The following is a 21,845-nucleotide window of genomic DNA, read 5'->3' on the forward strand; positions in this document are numbered from 1 at the left end:
TTTTCACAATTCTAGAACAATTCTAGCTTATCACAATTCTCTATTGCACTTTTCACAATTCTAGAACAATTCTAGCTTATCACAATTCTCAATTGCACTTGTCACAATCCTAGAACAATTCTAGTTTATCACAATTCTCAATTGCACTTTTTCACAATTCTAGAACAATTCTAGCTTATCACAATTCTCTATTGCACTTTTCACAATCCTAGAACAATTCTAGCTTATCACAATTCTCTATTGCACTTTTCACAATTCTAGAACAATTCTAGTTTCACAGGTGCACATAAGCAGTCATGTCCAGTAACATTGTCTCAATAACAATGGCAGGTGGGTGTGTTGGTTTTTCACCCACTAATTTAAAAGCATAGTCCTTCAATAGAAAGCATAGGGCAAAGCCTCTTCCCAGGCCACCATATGGCAAGTGGCCATGGGAGAAGCAAGCAGGCCCATTGTCCATTTACAGTCTTTATATTGCGTATCACCCAAAACAGTCCATTTCAGCTGCAACACTGGAACTGTGTCTGGTGTCTCTGGTCACGGTCAGGAGGGGCATCACTGCCATCAGCGTCTGAAGGGCTGCGGACATCTGGCAGGTCCCTCTGGACTGTTGTCTGGTCCTTCTCTTGGATCCCCAGGTTACAAATGTCTCTGGTGGGGATGAACTCTGCTGCTGGATCTGCACCTAGGAAGGAATGTCCCCGGGGCCCAACTTGGGCCTTTCCAAATGCCATCCAGGCCTTTCCACATCACAGTGGAAACAAAGTTGTTGTCAAAAAGATTAACAAGTCAGACAAAAGTCAGTCTGTCACTTAGCTGCACTTTCTGTGTATGCCCGAAGTGCATTGCTAAGGTAAAATGCAAAGAATTTAAAAATGTAAAACCAAAATAATTTAAAAGTGTAAAACCAAAATAGATTAAAAATATAAAATCAAAATAACTTTAAAATGTAAAATCAAAATACTTTGAAGATGTAAAATCAAAAGTGTTTAAAAATGTAAAATCAAAATTTAAAATTGTAAGCAATCACATATCCCAAAATTCCCTTCTCTTGTTTAGAAGAGAAGATCTGGGGGATAGTCTGTGCAGTAATGACTTTACTAGAACACTCGGCTATATCCCTGAATTCTTTTGCCTAAAAATCAAAGTTTGAGTTTCTAATACCGAATTGTACTTCAGGAGTGTGAATCAATAAATCTGATATTACTTTTCCTCCTGGGTCAAAGATCACACACTGTCTATTTATTCTAGTGATTAAAACAACAATTTTCCAACCCATTCTAGACATAAACACTGTTTTATAAGTACCCGTAGGGGGTTGGGAAATCAAGCTCACCTGTGGAAGTGGAAAATCCACGAGGTAAGAAAAGAGGAGTTTCAACTCTCCAAAGACGATCCTAACAGTTTTACAAGTATAAAACTCCACTCTCTCTAACTGCAAGGTCTTATCCCTGTAAGGTTTCTTAGAAATTAACTGAACTGTATTTTTAAAACTTTTCTGATTATACTCAATAACCCACAATTCCTTTTTGCCTTGGGGCATAAAGCCTACTCCTGTCCTTTGAAATGAAGACACAGGAGTTTTAAATGGATTAATGGGCAGTGCTGATGATATTATCGCCCTTCCTTTTCCTCCTCCCCCTTCTCCCTTGGCCCAAGAAGGTGAGGCAGAGGGAAGAAGAATTGGAAAATTCCCCAAAGGCTGATTTAAAATCAAACCTGAGCTTTGCACATAAAAAGAACTAAACTTCTTCTCAATGAAAGAGTAATCAATAAATTCCTTAAAACAACAATGCACAAGGTAAACCAACAAAATGCTAAGAAGAATTTCTACAACTGAAGTCCATGTGATTCGTTTATTTCCTTCCTTAGTTTCTGCCACTGGTTTGAACTCTTCCTGTTCTATCTGTAGTAACCTAGCTTTTTCTTCTTTCTCTAGCTCAATCTGTAGTTTAACCTGCAATTCCAGCAACTCTTGCTGTGGCATTTTATACTCTCTACTGTCATACAATCGCATTAGCTCTAGGTTGCTCCCTCTCCTAGCTCTATTTACTGGGTGTGGGGATAGCCTTTGTGGAGCTTGATTACAAGCTTCCTGCTGTTCTTCAGTGGTGATCTTTGTTAAAAGATCTTCCATCTGGCTCTTTAACCTCTTTATATAATAAGCATTATGTTCAGCTGTGTCCTTGAGCCTGATCCCAGATTTACCTGGGTCCATATTGCTTCTCTGTCTTCCCTCTTAAGTGGCGTTTCTACCGGATCTTTCAGAATCTTAATTCTGAATATTAAATATTTTCAAAACCTGATAATTCCTGATGCGTCCACCACGTTGGGCGCCATTTGTAGCGCGCTCTCCTGGCAGTTACAATTACTAGTCTGTCCTAGACCCACCAGAGTACCTTTGACCACTGTCCTTTGCAGTGTGAGCTCTACCCGGCTCGCCTCCTCTGAGGCCTTCAAAGGTCTCTGGCCACAATCTCTTGAATCTATAGCTTAGTAACCGGTAGCGCACTCAAGAACAGCCACGTGTAATCTTAAAAGCCTTTATTATACCTACTCCCATAATGCCCTAGCTGATGCCCTGACTTGTTGGTTCCCTGGTGAACACCTGGTCAGAAGACCCATGTGTTCACTACCAAAACCCTTACCTCTTTCGGCTACCCATCTTGGCTTGGCCACCCAGCTAGGAGCCAGGGTGAACAGCAGGAGATTAAAGAGAGCGGTTGCTGCCTGCAGTGGGCTTATATAGGGCCTGTGAGGTCACACACACAGCCAATCAGCGAGAGAGTCACCCATTACAAAACTATTTCAATATGGCCAGGATCCCGCCCAAGGGCAGTCCTAATATCCACAGAAATTACTTCTGGGCCTCAATCCCGATGCACTGTGTCCGCCCATTTAAAGGGCCCTTACACAGAACATGGCAAATAATTATAAAGTGAGATAAAGTTGTGAGAAGAGGATATTTGTAATTAGGGGAAAATCATCTGATTGTCAGTGTGGCCTTGGACAAGTCATTTCCCTGGGTCTTAATTTTCTTATCTGTAAAACAAAGTTGGACCTGATGGATTCTAAGGCCCTTTCTAGCTCTTTGTGGTAGTGATCCAAAGTGGGGGTGAAAACTATACTGTACGATATTGTATGATAAATGGAGAGAGTTGTGAAATAGAATATGAGATCTGAAGAATAATTTTGTTATTGGTGGGGGAGTAGTGGAAATTGATGGATACGGAAGGCTTCATGGAAGAAATAGCATATGAGTTGGGCTTTAAAAAACTGGACAGATAAGAAGAGAATGGCCATTCTAGCCATAAATGAAGAGCATGATGAGCAAAAAGCATTGAAGCTGGAAAATGCTGGATATGTTGAGATCAAATAGCCAATGTGACTAAAAGAACGGTATGTAGAGGGGAGTAATAGGAGATGAGAGAGGGAAGGTTAGTTGTATAAGATTTTGGCCTGAATAAAAAGTGAAAGTGTGAATTTTACTTCACAGACAATTGAAAGTCATTGAAGATCTTTGAGCAGAGAAATAACCTGACCATATCTGTGCATAGGAGATAATCTAGCAGCAGGATGAAGGATGCTTTGGGGACTGGTAGTGTTTCTGTGTGCATTACAGTGGTGATAATGGGAATAGATTGGAAAGATCAGATGTAAGAGATGATGTGAAGGTGAAATAGTATGTGGTGACTGGATCAGGTTTATGAACATGGGAAATTCAGTAAAGGGACTTTTTAGATTAAAAAATAATGAAATTAGGAACAGATTTAAACATAAAGATAAAAAGATTAATTTTGGTTAAATAGTTCATAGGACTTTATATTTGAAGTTGAAAGGGATTTTAGAGATGTTCTAATCCAAAATCTTCTAAAATGAGATCTAAAATGAGGATCAGAGCTATTTAACAATTTGCCCACTGTCATGTATCTAATATATGACAGCTGAATGTGGACCTCAGATTAGGTGGCTATGGAACATCCAGGTGAAGGTACCTTGGAGGCAAGGCAGCTTGGAGAAAAAGGTCTGGAACTCAAATGAGAGAGGAGTCTAGTGTGAAAATAAGATTTGAGAGACAGCTACATAGAGGTGGTAGTTTAAGCTGTGGAAATGCATTTGCTTGTAGTGGAGGAAAGTGTGGAAAGAAAAGAAAAAGTGAACAAAAGAGGTACTATGGCAAAGAATATACACAGGAGTAGGAAAAGGCATTGAAGAGACACTGAGAAGCAGCAGGTGGGAGGAGTGAGGGGGGAGTTCAAATTATGTAGTATTGCTTGGACTTGAGGAGGAGGGTATGATTAGCTGTGCCATAAACAGATTTGAGAAGTCAGGGAAGTGTGAGTGTGTAATACCTTAAGAATAGAATTGCCAAGAGCTTTATGTGACAGCTCTTGTTTTAGGATCTTCAAGAGGATATGATATATTTCTAGGGATGCTGTTTTATGTTACTGATATTTTCCCTCTTGTATTGGATATGGTGACAAAATTTAATGTTCAAATATTATCAAGTCACCATTATGAATGAAGCTTTGTAAAAGCATCTCTAGAGATGAACAAGTTAAATGTAGGACAATCATGTAATAAGAACACATGCTTTCTTTTCTGTAGACAACTCAGGATACAAAATGTCAACTCAGTTACCTAAGATACATTTTTAAGCTTTATTTTAACCTCTGGTTAACTTAGCTGGTGGCCTATAGTCTGTTCTTTGGAGTCTGCTCCAAACACTACTGCATGAACAGTCTTATTCTGCTAGGAGGAAGATAATTTTGCAGAAAACATAGAATATCTAGCTTCTCATACTCATCAGTTTAATGCCGAAACTTTTATTGTTATGTGTAAGACATTGAACAGGGTGTTAAGGAATAAAAGTGTAGGAGTTGGGGTGCGTGGGCATGGTTTACTGCAGTTTACATAGATGAGTAACTATGGAAAGAAGGGAAAGAGAAACATTAAGGGAATATTAAATTGTTGAAAAGGAGAGAGAACATCAGGGGACACTAAAAAGGGGGTGGAATGTTGGTATAGTCTTGAAGGAACCTAAGAATTCTAAGAGGCAGAGTCTTAGAAGGGAGTGCATTCCGGCAAGCGGGATGACTTCTGAAAATGTATGGTAAGTGAGACATGGAATATACAAGCAACAAAGGCTAATATATTGATTTGTTTGGAAAGTAAGAAGTGTAAAGGGCTATGGAACTAGATTGGAGGAGACTTCAGCTAAGCTGAAGAGTTTGTATTTTATACTAAAGGCACAAGGGTTCTTTCAGAAAAGGTTTTTAAACAGGGAATGCAATTATTAGACTTGAATCCTATTGGATTGGAGAAGGAAAAACAGTTCAGGAAAGAGATGAATAGGATCTGAATTTGAGTGGTGAGCATGTGAGTGAAATAAGAGGAAAAGCTTCTAGACATGTTATTAATAAGACTTCACTGTCATTGCTTCCATGGTAAGGTTAGAGTGTGCTGTGCACATGTTAAGTCCCTAATACATGTGTGTCATGTTGAATTTATGTAACAGACAATCACTACAGGGACAGAGGCTGCTATGCTGTATTCAAGTGTTATAAGTACCCAGTATTGTAATGTCCTATCTGTCTCTCAGTTGTTAATCGTTCTCTGGGAGGAGGTTTCTTTTCTGTAAATCCTTTTCTCTGTGAGCAGGTTTCTTGGGAGGCTTCTGGAACCTCCAGCCAGAGCGAAGGTAGAATCCTGGCTCTGAATCTCCTTGAGCTTCCCTGAAGTTCTCTTGGGAAGTCTTGTCCTTATCCCAATCCAAACTGCTCTTCAGACTCAATGTTGCCTCTTTTTATCTTCCCAGATAATGGGCTTATGGGTACTCCCAGGGGCTTATGGGAACTCCCACAACCAATGAACTTGCTCCTTTTAAAGGTGTAAACTCCCCTAAATGTGTAAACTCCTTTTCAGAAGTCCAAAGGTGAAAACTCCTTTGAAAGGTGTGAACCCTGAGCCAGAGAATTGCCAAGTACCAACTTAGCACCTAATAAGAACCTAACACAGCATGAAATGGAGTTGAGCAGGACAGGAAAGATTTGGCCTTTAATAATTTTGTTCATTTCATTTAGCCAACATATTTATTTAAGCATCTCTTATGTCCAGATAATTATGCTAGGCCGAGAGAGCTACAGAGTTTAGATAAAGTGTAGGCTCTGTTCTCATAGGAGTTTACAGTATTATATGTACACAAATAACTAATTCAGAGTGATACCTGAGAAGTATATGGAAAAAAAAAAATATATATATATATACATATACATATATATATATAAGCACGCTGCTGTTGAGGCTACTCCCTTTGCAGCTTTGTTTTGGAGGAAGAGTAAGTAGTGAATGTCCTGAGCTGTCTGATTCACATATTCTGAAAGGCATGTAAACAGATGCCTTTGTGTATGGTAATAGTTTGGATTCTGACACTTATGGATGGAAGAGAGGAATTCTGTGATGAGTTAAGAAGTGAATTCATTTTAGCCATGGGGAATGGCCATTGGACAGGTTGGCCTCATGGCATGGGTTGATTTTAAAACACATTTTGGTGCTATTATTTCTCTGCTTAGAATCCTTTTAAATAATTTCTAGCTCTTTGTAGGATAAAGTCTAAACTCATTTTTGGTAATCACATTTTTCTAAATCATAAACTTCTTTTCCAATTTTATTCCAGAATGTAAATGCCTTGAGTTTATTTTTTAAACATGGTATCTGACATAGAGTAGGCATTTAATACATATTTGGTTTTTTTTTTTTTTTTTTTATAAAAAACCCAAATATGTATTAAATGCTATTTATTTTATTAATTATTAAAGCTTTTTATTTACAAAACATATGCATGGGAAATTGTTCAGCATTGACCCTTGCAAAACCTTCTGTTCTAAATTTTCCCGCCTTTTCCCCCACCTCCTCCCCTAGATGGCAGGTAGTCCAATACATTACATATGTTAAAATATTTATTTAAAATCCAATATATGTATACATATTTATACAGCTATCTTGCTGCACAAGAAAAATCAGATCAGGAAGGAAGAAAAAAAACTGCAAGAGAAAACAAAATGCAGCAAATAATAACAGAAAGAGTGAGAATGTTATATTGTGTTCCACACTCTGTTCCCACAGTCCTCTCTCTGGGTATAAATGGCTTTCTTCATCATTGAATAATTGGAACTGGTTTGAATCATCTCATTGTTGAAGAGAGCAATGTCCATCCGATTTGACCATTGTATGGTCTTGTTGCCATGTATAATGATCTTCTGGTTCTGCTCATTTCACTTAGCATCAGTTCATGTAAGCCTCTCCAGGCCTCTCTAAAATCACATAATTTCTTACAGAACAATAATATTCCATAACATTCATATACTAGAATTTATTCAGCCATTTTCCAATTGATATGTATTCATTCAGTTTCCAGTTTCTTGCCACTACAAAAAGGACTGCCACAAACATTTTTGCACATGTGAGTTTCTTTCCTTCCTTTAAGATCTCTTTGGCTTATAGGTCCAGTAGAAACACTGCAAGGTCAAAAGGTATGCACAGTTTGATAACTTTTTGAGCATAGTTCTAAATTGCTCTCCAGAGTAATTGGATCCATTCACAGTTCCACCAGCATTAATACATATTTGTTGAATTGAATTCTCCTTTATAATTTTCTGCATGAAACCTCCTTTCTGGTCAAAATATTTTTATCACTGTTAATAGAATAAGATGTGTACTTATCCTTTCTTCAAGTCTGTTGTTATTGCTCTTTCTGTCCAGAATCTCCTTCTCCTAATTCTTAGAGGTTAATTCAAAAACCTGTCTTCTTCATGAAGCCTTTCCAAACCAGTCCCACACCTTTCTAAATTCATGGCACTTCTTTATTACATCTCATTAATCTTTTATTTAACTCTCCACTTAATAAAATTTTCATGTATTTGTCTAATTTCCTTAAGAAGAGATTATGACATAGTGGAAGTAACACTGGATCTGGAGAACCCCTTAGAGGAACCTAAGTTGAAAGCTTTATTCTTGGTTAAGTGGTTTCATCTCTATGGGCCACTGTTTCCTTATTTGTAAAATTAGATTGTACTAAATTAGATCTTTAATAGTTTGTGTGTCATGTACCCCTTTGGCAACCTGGTGAAGATTGAAGACCTTTTCTTCACTCATAACAGAAGGAAATGTTAAATTTCAATTCAAGCAGGAATTCTTAACCTTTTTGTGTCATGTTCATTGAAGCTCATAAACCCTTTCTCAAAATATTTTTAAATGCATAACATAAATATATAGACACATAAAATAAATCAAAGGTTAGCAAAAATAAGTATGTATTTTTATTTAAATCTAAGTTCCTGGACCCTCTATCCATATGTCTTTGAGGGAAGGGGAATGTCCAGGACCCCAGGTTAAGAACTCCTGGCCTAGATGAATTCTAAAAAACCATTCTGCCTGACTGAAATTAACTAGCTGAAATTTGTAGTAAAGTTTGTGAAGTCCACGATTGCAGTCTAAATTTCTTTGTAGCCCTTATAAATAGTACATATTACTATCAGTTGATCAGTTGACACTAAATTGTGATATAGTCAGAATATTCCATAGGCGTTCAAAGAGGGTGAAATCAATGTGGACAACAGTAATTAGAAAGATTTAATGGATGGCATGTCATTTGAAGGATGACTCCAAATAATGTAATTGAACATGTGTAAACTAGATTCTCTACAGCATAAAGATGACATTTGCCTCATTTCCTTCAAAAAGGAGGAATAAAACTATATGTCAGCTTTGATGCCTTTTGTTTTCTCATCATAAGATTTCTGAATATACCCTTCATCTGCCAATCAAACCTACCCCTATTACAAAGATTTTTTTGAATTAAATTTTGCATCTATTTTCTTTCCTTCCCTCCAGAAGAAAAAAGAAAACCCTTGTAACAAATATGCATTGTTGAGCAAAACAAATTTGGCTATGTTTGAGAATCTGTCTTATACATTTTAAGTCCTCACTTCTTATTGGGAGATGGAGACCAGATGTTAAAGTTCTGAGATTTTTAATAATTGTTTTTATAATGTTTTTGTCCAACAAAGATTTTTTAAAAGCCAGGACATTTTATCAAAATCAAACCTACATAGCAGTTTATAACTATTTTGTGTCCATAGCCCTGGACTTCTTGCAATGAAAGGAAGAAGAGGCCTTTTCTCAATCTCTTTTAGAAGGGCTAAACTTGTTCATTATGATTACACACCATTCAGGTTTTCCTTTTATTGTATACTCTTCCTGGTTCTACTTGCTTTCACGTTGTATCAATTCATGTCTTCTCTATACTTCTCTATATGTCTGAGAATACAAACAGTGGGATCATAGATTTAGTCTAAAAATCAGTTAGCAAGCAAGTATTAAGCACCTTCTCTATTTGCTTTGATAAATATTGGGAATACAAAGACCAAAAACTAAGGCAGTCACTGTCTGCCCTCTAGGAATTGATATTTTATTGAAGAGAGTGGGGTTAGTGGAGTAGGTTTTCTCATATATGTACAAATAGATATGTACAAAATAAATACATGATGATTTCTATTTTAACCTAAAGGCTACAGAGAGTCATAGAAACTTCTTGAACAGAAGAATAACTTGAATAACATGTGGCAATTGTGTGAGGATGCATTGGAGAGAGTCCAGCCTGGATGTAGGAAAACATGAGAATTATTGTAAGAAGTTCAAATGAGAGGTGATGAGGACTGTGGTATGAGGAGAGGACTAGTCATTGAGCCAGAAGGGAGACAGTGTTGTGTGGTGCCTTAGCACACTACTTGGAACATTGTAGGTGCTTAATAAATGTTCACTAATTGATTTAGAATCAGAAAACCTGGGTTCAAATCCCCAAATTATCTCTTACTATAACCTTGGACAATTAATCCCTTAATACAATTTGATCCTAGACCAACTTGAAGTTCTCTTCCAATCTTCCGTCTATGATCCTAAGAGGCCTTATTTGGTGTTTTCTGGTGTGGGATAGGAGTGTGAAAGTCTCCCTGAAGGGCAGGCAATGAAATGTTCCTTTGTTGGTGGGAAAATAGTTATAAAACTATCAGAATGTTGAGCTATTGTTTTTGTTTTCTCGTATTTAAACTATGAGTTTTAATTGGCCTTATTTAAACAACTCTATGGTTTGGCTAGGGAGGGAGGCAGAAAGTCTCAAAGTTCTGAAGGTCATTAGTTTTTTCCTTTTAGATTTGCCTTCTTTTCCTTTGGTACTATGGAGTCCATGTAAAGAGAGTCTCACAGATTACTTAAGGTATAATCTGACTGGGCTTCAGACTTTGAATAATTTCCATCTTCCTTCTGACCACATTCCATTCTGCCCTCTTCTCTTTCAGATTTATATTGTTACATTTTAATATAAGCCCAGGTCAAACAATAATTAGCTAGTTAGGCTGATCAAAAGAAACAGCAAGTATCCAGAGCCAGTAAATGATTTTGAATTATGTATTATATTTCCTTTTAAGTGAATCCTTGCTGGTACAGGTAGTGTCTCCCCGCCTTGGTCCTGGCCCCCCCCAAAGGCCATTTCCAATATAGCTGTTTTCTTAGTAATGAAGATTACTTAAGACCTCTTTTCTTCCCCCACCAAGTCAAAGGCACAGAGTGCAACAATATCCAGTACAGGAAACAGCAGATAGGCCTGTTCCTCTTAAATCAGTCAACAAGCATTTTTTAAGCTACAGAGACAATAATGAAAGTCCTTTCTCCAGGGATATATATTATGTAGAGCTGACAACCTACACATATATTTGTGCTGAAAGATATATACAAAATACATACAAAGTGTCTCCAAATTAGTTGGTGTACTAATTATTTTTTTTATGTATGTATATATATATATATATATATATACACACACACACACACACAAATATATATACATTTGTTAACTCTTTCCCAGTTATTTTTTTTTTTTTTTAACGTTTGTCATCTTTTTCTAGAATTTAATCTAAGAAAGACAAACAGAATTACATGGAAACGCAGAAGTGAGTTTAGAGTGGGTATAGGCAGCAGGTTATAAAGACTATAAAGACAAAAATACAAAGCTCTGGTTTGTAGTCACATTGTGGTTTGATCAGGTTATTAAGACAAAAATCACAAGTTGGGGGTCAGGATAATTGCATAGTGATCTTAGCAGGATATCCTCGGGCAGGCTGTTTTTCAAAAAGCCTTAAGTATCAAGTTTGTTCATTGGACAGTAAGTCCACATGAGCCAGTCTCAGTTGATTTTGTGGCATAGCAGGGGGGAGTTGCAGGTTCAGCAAGTGAATACTGCAAGGAATTGCTGATGTGCAAATACTTAAAGGAGTTTCTGATGTGCCCAGCTTAAGCAATGCTGAGTTTGTCTTTTGTTTAGCTGGTTCTAATTCCCAGGTCAGTCTGGCCTTCTCTGGATGGTAGGGGTGCTTGAGCAAGTCAAGGTGGTTAGTCAAAATTATTAACTGCCTCACTTTTACACTACTTTTACACTTCTAGTCCAAACTACTAAACAATGAGATAGTTTGAGTCAAGAAGTTATTATTACAGATGGCAGGAAAGGGAGTTCACAAGAAGAGCAATGTTGAGTTAAGTTCCCATTCAAGAGCTGCTTATAAGTTACTGGAAATGTTTTCTCTATTTATGGGCTTCTGTATGGACTAAAATAAAAACAGTTTGCTACTTGATATACATTTAGTACCTTAGTAGTGCTTGTATAAGAGCTCGAAGATCCTATTACCCACATTTGCAGAAACCTGGACCTGAACATATTTGGGGATTTACTAGAGTAACCTCTAGAATAGAACCAAAAGAGAAAATTCTTTTCTTTGGGTCAGCTCCTAAGTTTGGACCTGGTCTGTCTGAGCCAGAGTTCATTGTGAACCCAGAGAACATTGGTGTTCTACACACTGAAATTGTTGTATTTATTTTATGTGTATTTTGTATTTACTTATTTGTATACCTGTCATTTATTCCCAGTAGAAAATAAGTGACCTTAGGGTCAGGAGCGTTTCATTTTTGTTTTAATATCCTTAGCTATTAGCACAGTTACTAATAACAAATGACTAATATTGTTATTGAATTGAAAGTTGTAAAAGCTGGATCCTTTCTGTAAGCTGCTTGAAACCAGACACTTAAAAATTGTGTCATTAGTGTTTAGCAGTATGATCCTCTGTAAACATTAGATGGTTGAAAAATTATTGAGTTGGATCTATTTTTTACAGTTCTTCGTCCAAAATTTCGTTTTATCAGATCTGGAGGTGACTCTTTGGAATTTTGCATGGCTGATGATAAGGGTTCAGAATTGTTCATCATGTAACAATAATAATTTTGCTGTCTTCCTGCTTTATTGCTTTTCTGTAATGATAGCCCTATCTTAACCACAAAGAAAATTTCCAGACTTTGCATTATTGGTTGAAGTAGACTGTAAATTTTTGCCTTGAAAAAGTTAATGAATTGCAGCATAATAATACTTTTCATTGATTTTTTTCTCCTTCCCAGACCAATTACATTTTTATATTCTTATAACTTTTTAGTTAGATTTGTCAGTATAATATCCTTTTTTAAAATTAATTTTATAATTATAAATTTTTTTGACAGTATATATGCATGAGTAGTTTTTTTTTTTTTTTTTTGATAACATTATCTCTTGTATTCATTTTTCCAGATTTTCCCCTCCCCTAGATGACAGGCAATCCCATACATTTTACATGTGTTGTCAGTATAATATCTTGATCGTTGAATTGTAGAAATTTAGATCCAAATAGGGCCTTAGAAATCCTTTAGTTCAACTCTTTCATTTTACAGAGGAAGAATCTGAGGCTCAGGAAAAATCTAGCTAACATAGGCACCACTCGTGTGGTCTGCCTTAGAACTGAACCTGGAATCCAGTGAGCCAGGAGCAGTCTTTTTGGTGAGGCGTACATTATACTTAGTGTTTTAAATTTCTTTTTTGGTTTTACTGTTTTAATGAGAATTAGATTATGTGATGTCTTATGGAAGTCATGTAAGTAAAGCACTAGTCTATGTTCCAAGGAGTTTTCAAAGCAATCTTTTCTAAGTATAATCTACTTTTCATTTTCTTGAGACACTGAAATTGCCAGAGGGGAATAGAATGGAGAGTTCCCCTTTTCCTAACCTCTTAGGTGGAAACCTTGATAAATGAGAAAAAGAAGATAGTCATAATTTAGGGATTTATAATTAGTTGATGCTAGAGAGATCAATTTAATTCCAAATCCATTGTTTTTTCCACTGTATAACAGATGGCAGTGGCCACCCTGGAGCTTTATCTTTAAGATCTGATAGTATGTTATAAATCCAGAGTTTGGGGATATAGAATTTTAAAGGAGAAAGAATTTCTGCCTGGAACTTTGTTGGAATCAGTGATAACTACTGCAAAAATGACCTTTGGATAGAAAGAAAAAATGGCTAATCACTTGGGCTAGAGGAATTACATCCATGAGTAACTCAGTGAGACAATTAGCAGATGTGTTTGCTAAGCTACTATTTAAATGATATATGAAAAACTGTAGAGAACAGGAGAAATGCTGTGAAACTAGAAAAAGGAAGAGCATAGAGTCTGCAAATTATAGGCCATTGAGTTGGGTTTTGATTTCCTGGTAAGATTCTAGAATTTCTTAATAAAGAGGTTGTTGGTAAGCATGTAGAAAAGGAAGTGGGTGATCACAAAGGACCATCATTGTTTGACGAAGAACCGGCTATGCCAGTTTAGCTTTATTTGCCCCTTTCAGAAGAATAGCAAATTGTTAGATTAAAGAAAAACTATAGATATAATTTACCTTTATTTTTTGCAAAATATTTTTCAGGTTATTTAATGTTTTTGAGTAATAGAGAAATGTAGAGTACGTAATAATAGAGTTATATGGATTAGAAAATGGTTGAATGAACTCACAGTACTCATTAATATGTTAGTATCACCTTGGAAGGAGATTTCTGGTAGAAATTCCAGAGATCAGTCCTTTGCTATTTTATCATTTTTATAAATGATTTGAAGAAGACCTAATCACATTTGCTAGTGACCTAAAACTTAAAAGAGATTGTTAATTGTACAGGATGACAACATAATGATTCAGAAAGGTCTTGTCAGGGTAATATAGTGAGCTAAATCTAATAGTATGCAATTAATAGGAATAAAGTCATATTTGAGTTTAAAAATTGACTAAACAAATTATGGATGGGGAGTTATGGTTAGCAGAATGTTTGAAAAAGGTCTTGGTGTTTCTGTGAACAGCAGATTCTTTATGAGTCAGTAATGTCACATGATAGCCAGAAAGTCAATTATTGGCAACTTGGGTAGCATTGAGAAAGATAGCATCTAGGAGCTAATAGTTTCTCTATAGTCAATCCTAGTTAGAGCACATCAGTAATACTCTGTTCTGTTTTGGAAACCACAATTTAAGAAGGACATATTTAAGCTGAAGAGGATTTAGAGGACAATCAAAATATTGAAAGGGTATAGCATTTGTGCCATATGAGAATGAATTGGAGAAATTGGGGATATTTAGCCTATAGAAGGGAAGACAAAAACAAACAAACCCTAAAAACCCAAAACAACAGACATCATTATTTCTGATTCTGCTCTCCTTTCCCTAAGACAAAAGGGAGCTTTCCTTTTTGTCAAGGTCAGCATGGTCACTCAATGAGCTCCTATTTTCTCTAATATTTAACCTCTCCCTATCTACTAGTTCTATCTTTATTGCCTTCAAACATGTCTGAGTCTGCTACAGCCTATTAAACCTTTACTAGTCTATATCATCCTAATCCTTTGTAATGTGACTTCCGACCTAATTTCTCTTATAAGTTATATTTTTACTGCTCAATCAGATGATCTTTTCTTAGTCCTTATCCTGCCCTATTGGTTTACTACATCTGACAATGTTAACTATTTTCTTTTCTTGGATCCCTTCCTTATTTTCTCCTGGTTCTTCTTGTAATCCCTTCCTTACCTAGGTCCCACCCACTATGTTGTTTTGTATCTCTCTCTCTTTTTCTCTTGTCTCTTTCTGCTGTTCTGCTCCCACAGGTTAAACCACCTTTTCTGTGCATATGACTCCTAGGTTTATATGGCCAGCATTTATCTTTGTGCCTCAGCCCACATCACCAATATATTTCAGTTTGGATTTCCTAAAATTAAATTTAGTATTTCTTCCTTTCTTTTGAAAAAAAATTATTTAGTATTTTTCCCCAGTTACATTTAAAATAACTTTTTACATTTGTTTTTAAAATTTTTGAGTTGTAAATTCTCTCCTTTATCCCCACCCCATTTATTCCCCATTAAGAAAACACATGTGAAGTTATAAAAAACACTTTCATAAAAATCATGTTGTGAAAGAAAACATAGATCTCCCTCTCTTAAAAAAAAAAAAAAACAACTCAAGAAAAATAAAGCAAGGGGGGGATGGGAAGGGAGGAAAGGAGGTAGGGAGAGAGAATGCTTCAATCTGTATTCAGACACAATCAGTTTCTTTTCTGGGTATGAATAGGATTTTTTTATCAAAAGTCCTTCAAAGTAGCCATGAATAATTGTATTAATGAAAATAGGAAAACATTAATAGCTGATCATCCCAGACTGACATTATTTTGTATACAATACATTTCATTTTGCTTCTGTTCATGGAGGACTTTCCAGGTTTTTTTCTGAGAGCATCCTACTTATTTCCCATAGAACAATAATATTCCATGACAATTGCGTACCATAATTTATTCAGCCATTTCTCAATTGATGGGCATCCCCTCAATTTCCAGTTTTTTGCCCTGAGAAGAGAGCTGCTTAAATATATATTTTTAAACATTTAGTTTCTTTTCCTTTTAAAAAAAAATCTCTTTTGGTATTCATGTTTAATAGTGGTATTGTTAGGTCAAAGGATATGCATGAATTTATAACTCCTTAGGCATGGATCATATCCTTTGATCATTTATCATTTGGGGCATGGCTCTTACTTTTTATAAATTTGACTCAGTTTTCTCTGTTTGAGAAACAAGGCCTTATCAGAGGAACTTCCTTCAAAATTCTTTTTACAATTACTATTGCTATTTCCCCCCCACTTATTCTAATCTCTTTCTTCTTTTTTCCAGTCTGTCCTCAAAAGTGTTTTGCTACTGACCACTCTCTTCCCCCCCCAGTAGGCCCTGTCTTTTATCACTCTCCTCCCTTCCCATATCCATTCCCCTCCTGTTTTCTTGCAGGGTAAGATAGATTTCTAATACTAATATTAAGTATCTATGTTATTTCCTTTTTGAGCCAAGTCTGATGAGAGTATGGTTCACTTGTTCACCCTCTCCTCCCCCTTTTCCTCTCCTCTGTAAAAGTTTTTTTCTTGCCTCTTTTTTATGGCCAACAACTTATACCATTCCACTTCTCTCCCTTTCCCTTTCTTCCATTATATTCCTTTCTTACCTCTTAATTTCACACCTGGGATCTCTATCTCTGTATACTCCTTCCAACTGCCATAATAATGAGAAAGTTCTAATGAGTTACTAGTATCATTCTCCCATGTAGCAATATGAACCTTCTTATCAGTCTCTTATGATATCACTTTTATGATTACTTCCTTATACTTCTCTGGAGTCATATGTTTGAAAAATTTCCATTCAGCTCTGGTCTTTACATCATTCATGCTTGAAAATCTTCTATTTCATTGAATGTCCACCTTTTTTTCCTTCAGGCTTATACTCAAGTTTTTCTGGGTAGGTGATTCTTGGTTGTAATACTAGTTCCATTGATCTATGGAATATCATTCCAAGCCCTCCTGTCCTTTAATGTAGAAGTTGCTAAATCTTATGTTATCCTGATTGTGGCTCCACTTGAATTGTTTCTTTCTAGATACTTGCACTAATTTTTTCTTGTCCTGGGAGTTCCAGAATTTGGCTATAATATTCCTGGAAGTTTTCATTTTGGGATTTCTTTCAGGAGGTGATTGGTGGATTCTTTCCATTTCTATTTGATATCTATAATGTCAGGACAGTTTTTCTTGATAATTTCTTGAAAAATGATGCTTAGGCTCTTTGATCATGACTTTCAGGTAGACCAATAATTTTAAAATTATTTCTCTTGGATCTATTTTCCAGGTCAGTTGTTTTTCCAGTGAAATATTTTACATTTTTTCTATTTTTTTTTTTTCATTTTTTTGGGTTTTGCTTTGTGTTTTGTTGTATCTTGATTTCTCATAGTCATTAGCTTCTATTTGCTCAATTCTAATTTTTAAGGAATTATTTTCCTCAGTGAGCTTTTGCATATCCTTTCCCAATTAGTCAGTTTTGCTTTTTAAGGCATTCTTTTCCTCATTAGCTTCCCCCCCCCCCCCCCCGAGGCTGGGGTTAAGTGACTTGCCCAGGGTCACACAGCTAGGAAAAGTGTTAAGTGTGTGAGACCAAGTTTGAACTCGGGTCCTCCTGAATTCAAGGCTGGTGCTCTATCTATCCACTGCGCCACCTAGCTGCCCCCTCCTCATTAGCTTTTTGCATTTCCTTTGTATCACTCTCAATTCTTTTCTTAATTTTTCTTCTCTTTTACTTGATTTCCAAAATCTTTTGAACTCTTCCATAGCCTAAGCCCCCAATTCTTATTTTTCTTGGAGGTTTTGGATGTAATAGTAGGAATTTGACTTTGATATCTTTTTCTGAGTGTGTGTCAGCATAATAATTTTTTGTGGTTAGAATCTTTTTTTTTTGTTGTTTGCTCATTTTCCTAGCCTATTACTCGGCTTTTAACTCTTTGTTAAAATAGGACTCTGTTTCCAGGGTGGAGGATGCATTATCCCGAGGTTCTGTGCAGCTGTTCTCAGAGATCCTCCTAGGGACATGACCACACTCTCTCTCTTCTGTCCTGGAGGATCCCTGCCTCATTGTCTGAAGCTGGGGCAGGGCAGGCATCTGTGCTCCTACCCTGGGATGGCCTGCTGGGTTCCCACCTGCTTCCACAAACCTTCTCTGCTGACCTTCCATGTCCTCCTTGGTATCTCTGGGCTGAGAAGATTAGAAATTGACAGTATTGCTACTGAATCTGAGGTCCCTAGATTCTATTCTACTCCACTGTGTGGCATCGGGGCCAAGCTGGACTTCCATCCTGGTGTCACAAACCTTTTGTGCCGACCTTCTAAGTTGCTTTTGGCTGGAATCTGCTCACTTCCATCTTTCTGGGTGTACTGATTCTCTAAAATTTGTTTAGTGTTTTGGGGGAGAGATTGGGTAAGTTCCTACCTTTACTCTGCCATCTTGACTCTACCTCTCAAGTAAAAGTTTGTGAGTTCTTACAGACTTAGGTTTCCCTGTTGTTTTTTTAAGCCATTACCATCTTTCCATTCTCGTTTTGTAATTTTGGTATTGTCACGAAATCCCCTCATTCCTCTTTTTACACACATCAAGGCAGTTATCAAATGTTGCCATTTCTACCCCCACAATATCTCTTACATACAGTCCCTTCTTCTACCCATAATTACCACTTCTATTTAATCAATCAAGAAGTTTTTATTAAGCTCTTATGTGTCAGGCATCGGGCCAAGGGCTGGGAATACAAATATCAAGAATGAAACAGTATGTACTCACAAAGACTTTTATGTTCTAATGAAAAAGAAGTCCGTATATAAAAATAGCATAAATATAAATTGAATAAATGTTATTACATATGAAGTAGGTAGCATAGCAAGACTGGCTTCCTGAAGTGAGGGTTTCAATGGAGAAAGCAGGGAATAATAAGGAGAGAGGAGGAAAGAGACATAAGATCTGAGTGAAGAGAAGGTTTGAAATAGGTAATCACTTAGGGAGAAGTTAAAGAACTAAGCTAAATGATATGAATGCATTTGTTGATTCACTAGCAATAAAGACTGTTTACTTAATAGCAAGACTTAAATACCTTTTTAGCCAATCAGCAAATTCTTATTAAATGTCAGTTTTGCTGGAAGCATTTTATAATACATAAAAGAAATTTTGATGGAATTTCATTCCAAAATGAAAATTTGGGGAAAAATAGTAAAGTAATTGTGAATAATTTGTAGCAACTATTGCATTTGTGTAGGGCATCTGATATCAGTCAGTGGTTTTATTATTGAGGAAGATGAAGTTGCCTAGTGGAGCCAAAAATTCAGATTTTTATTTTAATTTTTGTATATATTTTTTCCTTCTCTCCCCTAGCCCCCCAACCCCTCCAGTATGGGTTTTAGTTCTATCTGTCCTCAAATAACTACTGGTTTCTATGTCAGTCAGATAACATTTATTAAGTGCCTGCTTTGTGCCAGACCCTTTGCTAAACACTGAGTACAAAGAAAGGCATGAAACCACATAGTCTTTAGCTTACAAGGAGCTCATGGTCTAATGGGAAGGACAACTCATATAGTTAACAATAAATTGGGGTGATCTTAGAGGAGATTTTGGAGGATATGGTTCCACCCTCCAATCAAGATAGAGGGTAATGAGCAACATATATATCATCTCTCATCTCTCATGTATTATATGTATTTATAAATTGTAAATGTGATCCTAGCAACATCTACAAAACGGTTTCTTTAAATTTCCTGTGTGATAGGTACCTGAAATACTACATAAAACTTCATTGTATTGGTGATTCCCTAGCTGCTAGTGCAATTTCATTTTGTTACCAGTTTCATCCATAAGTTGCAGAAATGTAATTGAATAAAAGTTCAGTCTTTACTGATATTTTAAACAATGAAGCTTTACCAACTTAATAAGCAACTTGAAAACTTAGATCTAACTTCACTTCTGTTTTAATTTTTCAGGTGGCTTTGCTTTTGTATATGAAGCTCAAGATCTTGGAAGCGGTAAAGATTATGCTTTAAAGGTAATAGTTATTGGAAAATTAAACATTGAATTGAAAGCTATTTTGAAATATTTACAAGCATTTCCCCAAATGAAAAAAGTCCAAAATTGGAGATAAGAAAATATCTGATATTTCTCTCTTCCCCTTTTCCTGATGTGTCACACTTGAATTTCTCCTTCCTTTTCTGTGGCTGCCATCATAGCCTTGGAGTGGACTCACAGCATTTGGGAAAGATCTTTGACAAGCTAATTCAATGATTATTGATACTAGCCTTCACGTTCTTTCCTTTCTTTGGTATTAATTTGACACTAAAAAGGAATTTGTAATTCCTCACTAACATCTTAAAAGACTTCAGTAGGCTTAGGACAGGAGAGGGGACTCTGTTTAAAAATTAAGAATCTTAATTTTTAGCCCAAATTAGTTTGGTGATTTGGGAAAAGTCACTTGCTCCCCACTCTTTGAGCTATAGTTTCTCTGACTATAAGAAAAAAAAAACTAGACTAGTTAACTTTAGTGTTTCTTGATGTGCTGTGTACCAACCAATCATTTTCTACTTTGGAAAGAGCCTCCTCTTTGTTGGAGATCTGTATATTTTATGGTTAACTGGATAAGGGAGCCAGTCCATTTACCTAAATTTTGTTTTGTCATCTATTGGTTAGTTGTGTCTGACTCTTCTTGATCACATTGGGGCGTTCTTGGCACAGTTACTGAAGAGGTTTGCCGTTTCCTTCTTTAATTGATTTTGTAAATGAGGAAACTGAGGCAAACAGGGTTAAATGTTGTTTGGAAGCTTCCTCTTTATGAATTCAAATCTGGCTTCAGACTACTGACTGTGTTAGCCTGGGCGAATCATTTAACCTTATTTGCCTCAGTTTCCTCATCTGTAAAATGAACTGGAGAAGGAAAACACAAACTGAAAAAATGAAAGAAAACCCTGAACAACAGTTTTAATTGTAGTCATTGAAAGCACCACCTCGTTGTTTTTGGTTCTTGTCCCTTTTATAACATCCTAGCCCATAGTGCCCTCTTCTCTTTTCACCTCACTTACCGTTGGTCTTGTTTTCCTTGTTGCCCATAATCAGTAAAACTTTGTTTTCAAATATGTTTGTCTAATTAGAAGAAAAAGTATATAATCTAAAAAGAGTTGAGTCCTTTTCCTTAACATAAATTGTTTATTCTTCAATAAGATATTTACATATTTGTTCTTGTAAGTTAAAACATGTCACCTTCAAAGAAGAAATATATTTTAATCTATTCCTTCTTTTTGTTATAAAGAGGCTGCTGTCCAATGAAGAGGAAAAGAACAAAGCAATCATTCAAGAAGTTTGTTTTATGGTATCCTTTTTTTGGAGATTTTAAATGTAAAATCACTTTATATTTTAAAAGACTTAAACTCAAGTTAAATGACAGTTATAGATCAGAATAGGCCTACTTTTTATCAGGCAACTCACAATAAACAGATGTGCTACTTGACTTGCAGGCTGGTTCCATGGAAATAAAGGATTTCTCTCCCCTACATTGAGACCCTGATTCATATTGAAATAGTTTGCAGCATTATAGAGTCGTTTTTTGTCAAAAGAAAAAGAAAGGAATATATATATATATATATATAGTATTGATAGTATTGATGTGTTTATGCTGTTACAGCTGTTATACTTTGGCTGTCCTCTTGGCACCTTTTTTGAATGTTTTAATGTTAATACTTACCAGTTACAAGCAGGATTTAAGTATCTTGTCTTCTCTTCTTTCTCTTCCTCAACAGGAGGTACTAAGAATTCCTGAGTGCCCATGACCTTATGTTCTGTCAGAGATCAGGCTGTACCAAAGGCTTGGTTGCTTTCTCTTGAAGAAGCATTGTTTTGAAGCAGCCTTGTGTATGAGGTGGCTCTCTGAATGGCTTCTGCTGTAGGTACTTAAGTCAGGGGCAGCTCTCCTAGCACACAGTGTGTGCTCCTCTCATGGCTCTTCTTGCATTCATTTTATTTGTCTTGCTGTGCCTGCTTGCCTGATATCTTCCATCTTCTGTGGATTTTCTTATTTGCCAAAAGTCATCATT

The 21,845-nt window shown here is 36.2% G+C and overlaps 1 protein-coding gene across 1 annotated transcript in view; it reads left to right on the forward strand.

Annotated features, from left to right (window-relative positions):
* Positions 1-21,845, forward strand: part of GAK (cyclin G associated kinase) — a 122,058-nt gene that overhangs the window by 3,142 nt on the left and 97,071 nt on the right. Inside the window, 2 exon segments of the mRNA XM_074273221.1 lie at positions 19,749-19,810; positions 21,065-21,124. Coding sequence (XP_074129322.1) covers positions 19,749-19,810; positions 21,065-21,124 — 122 coding nt within the window.

Source organism: Sminthopsis crassicaudata, chromosome 6 (assembly GCF_048593235.1).
Source record: "Sminthopsis crassicaudata isolate SCR6 chromosome 6, ASM4859323v1, whole genome shotgun sequence".
Taxonomy (NCBI): domain Eukaryota; kingdom Metazoa; phylum Chordata; class Mammalia; order Dasyuromorphia; family Dasyuridae; genus Sminthopsis; species Sminthopsis crassicaudata.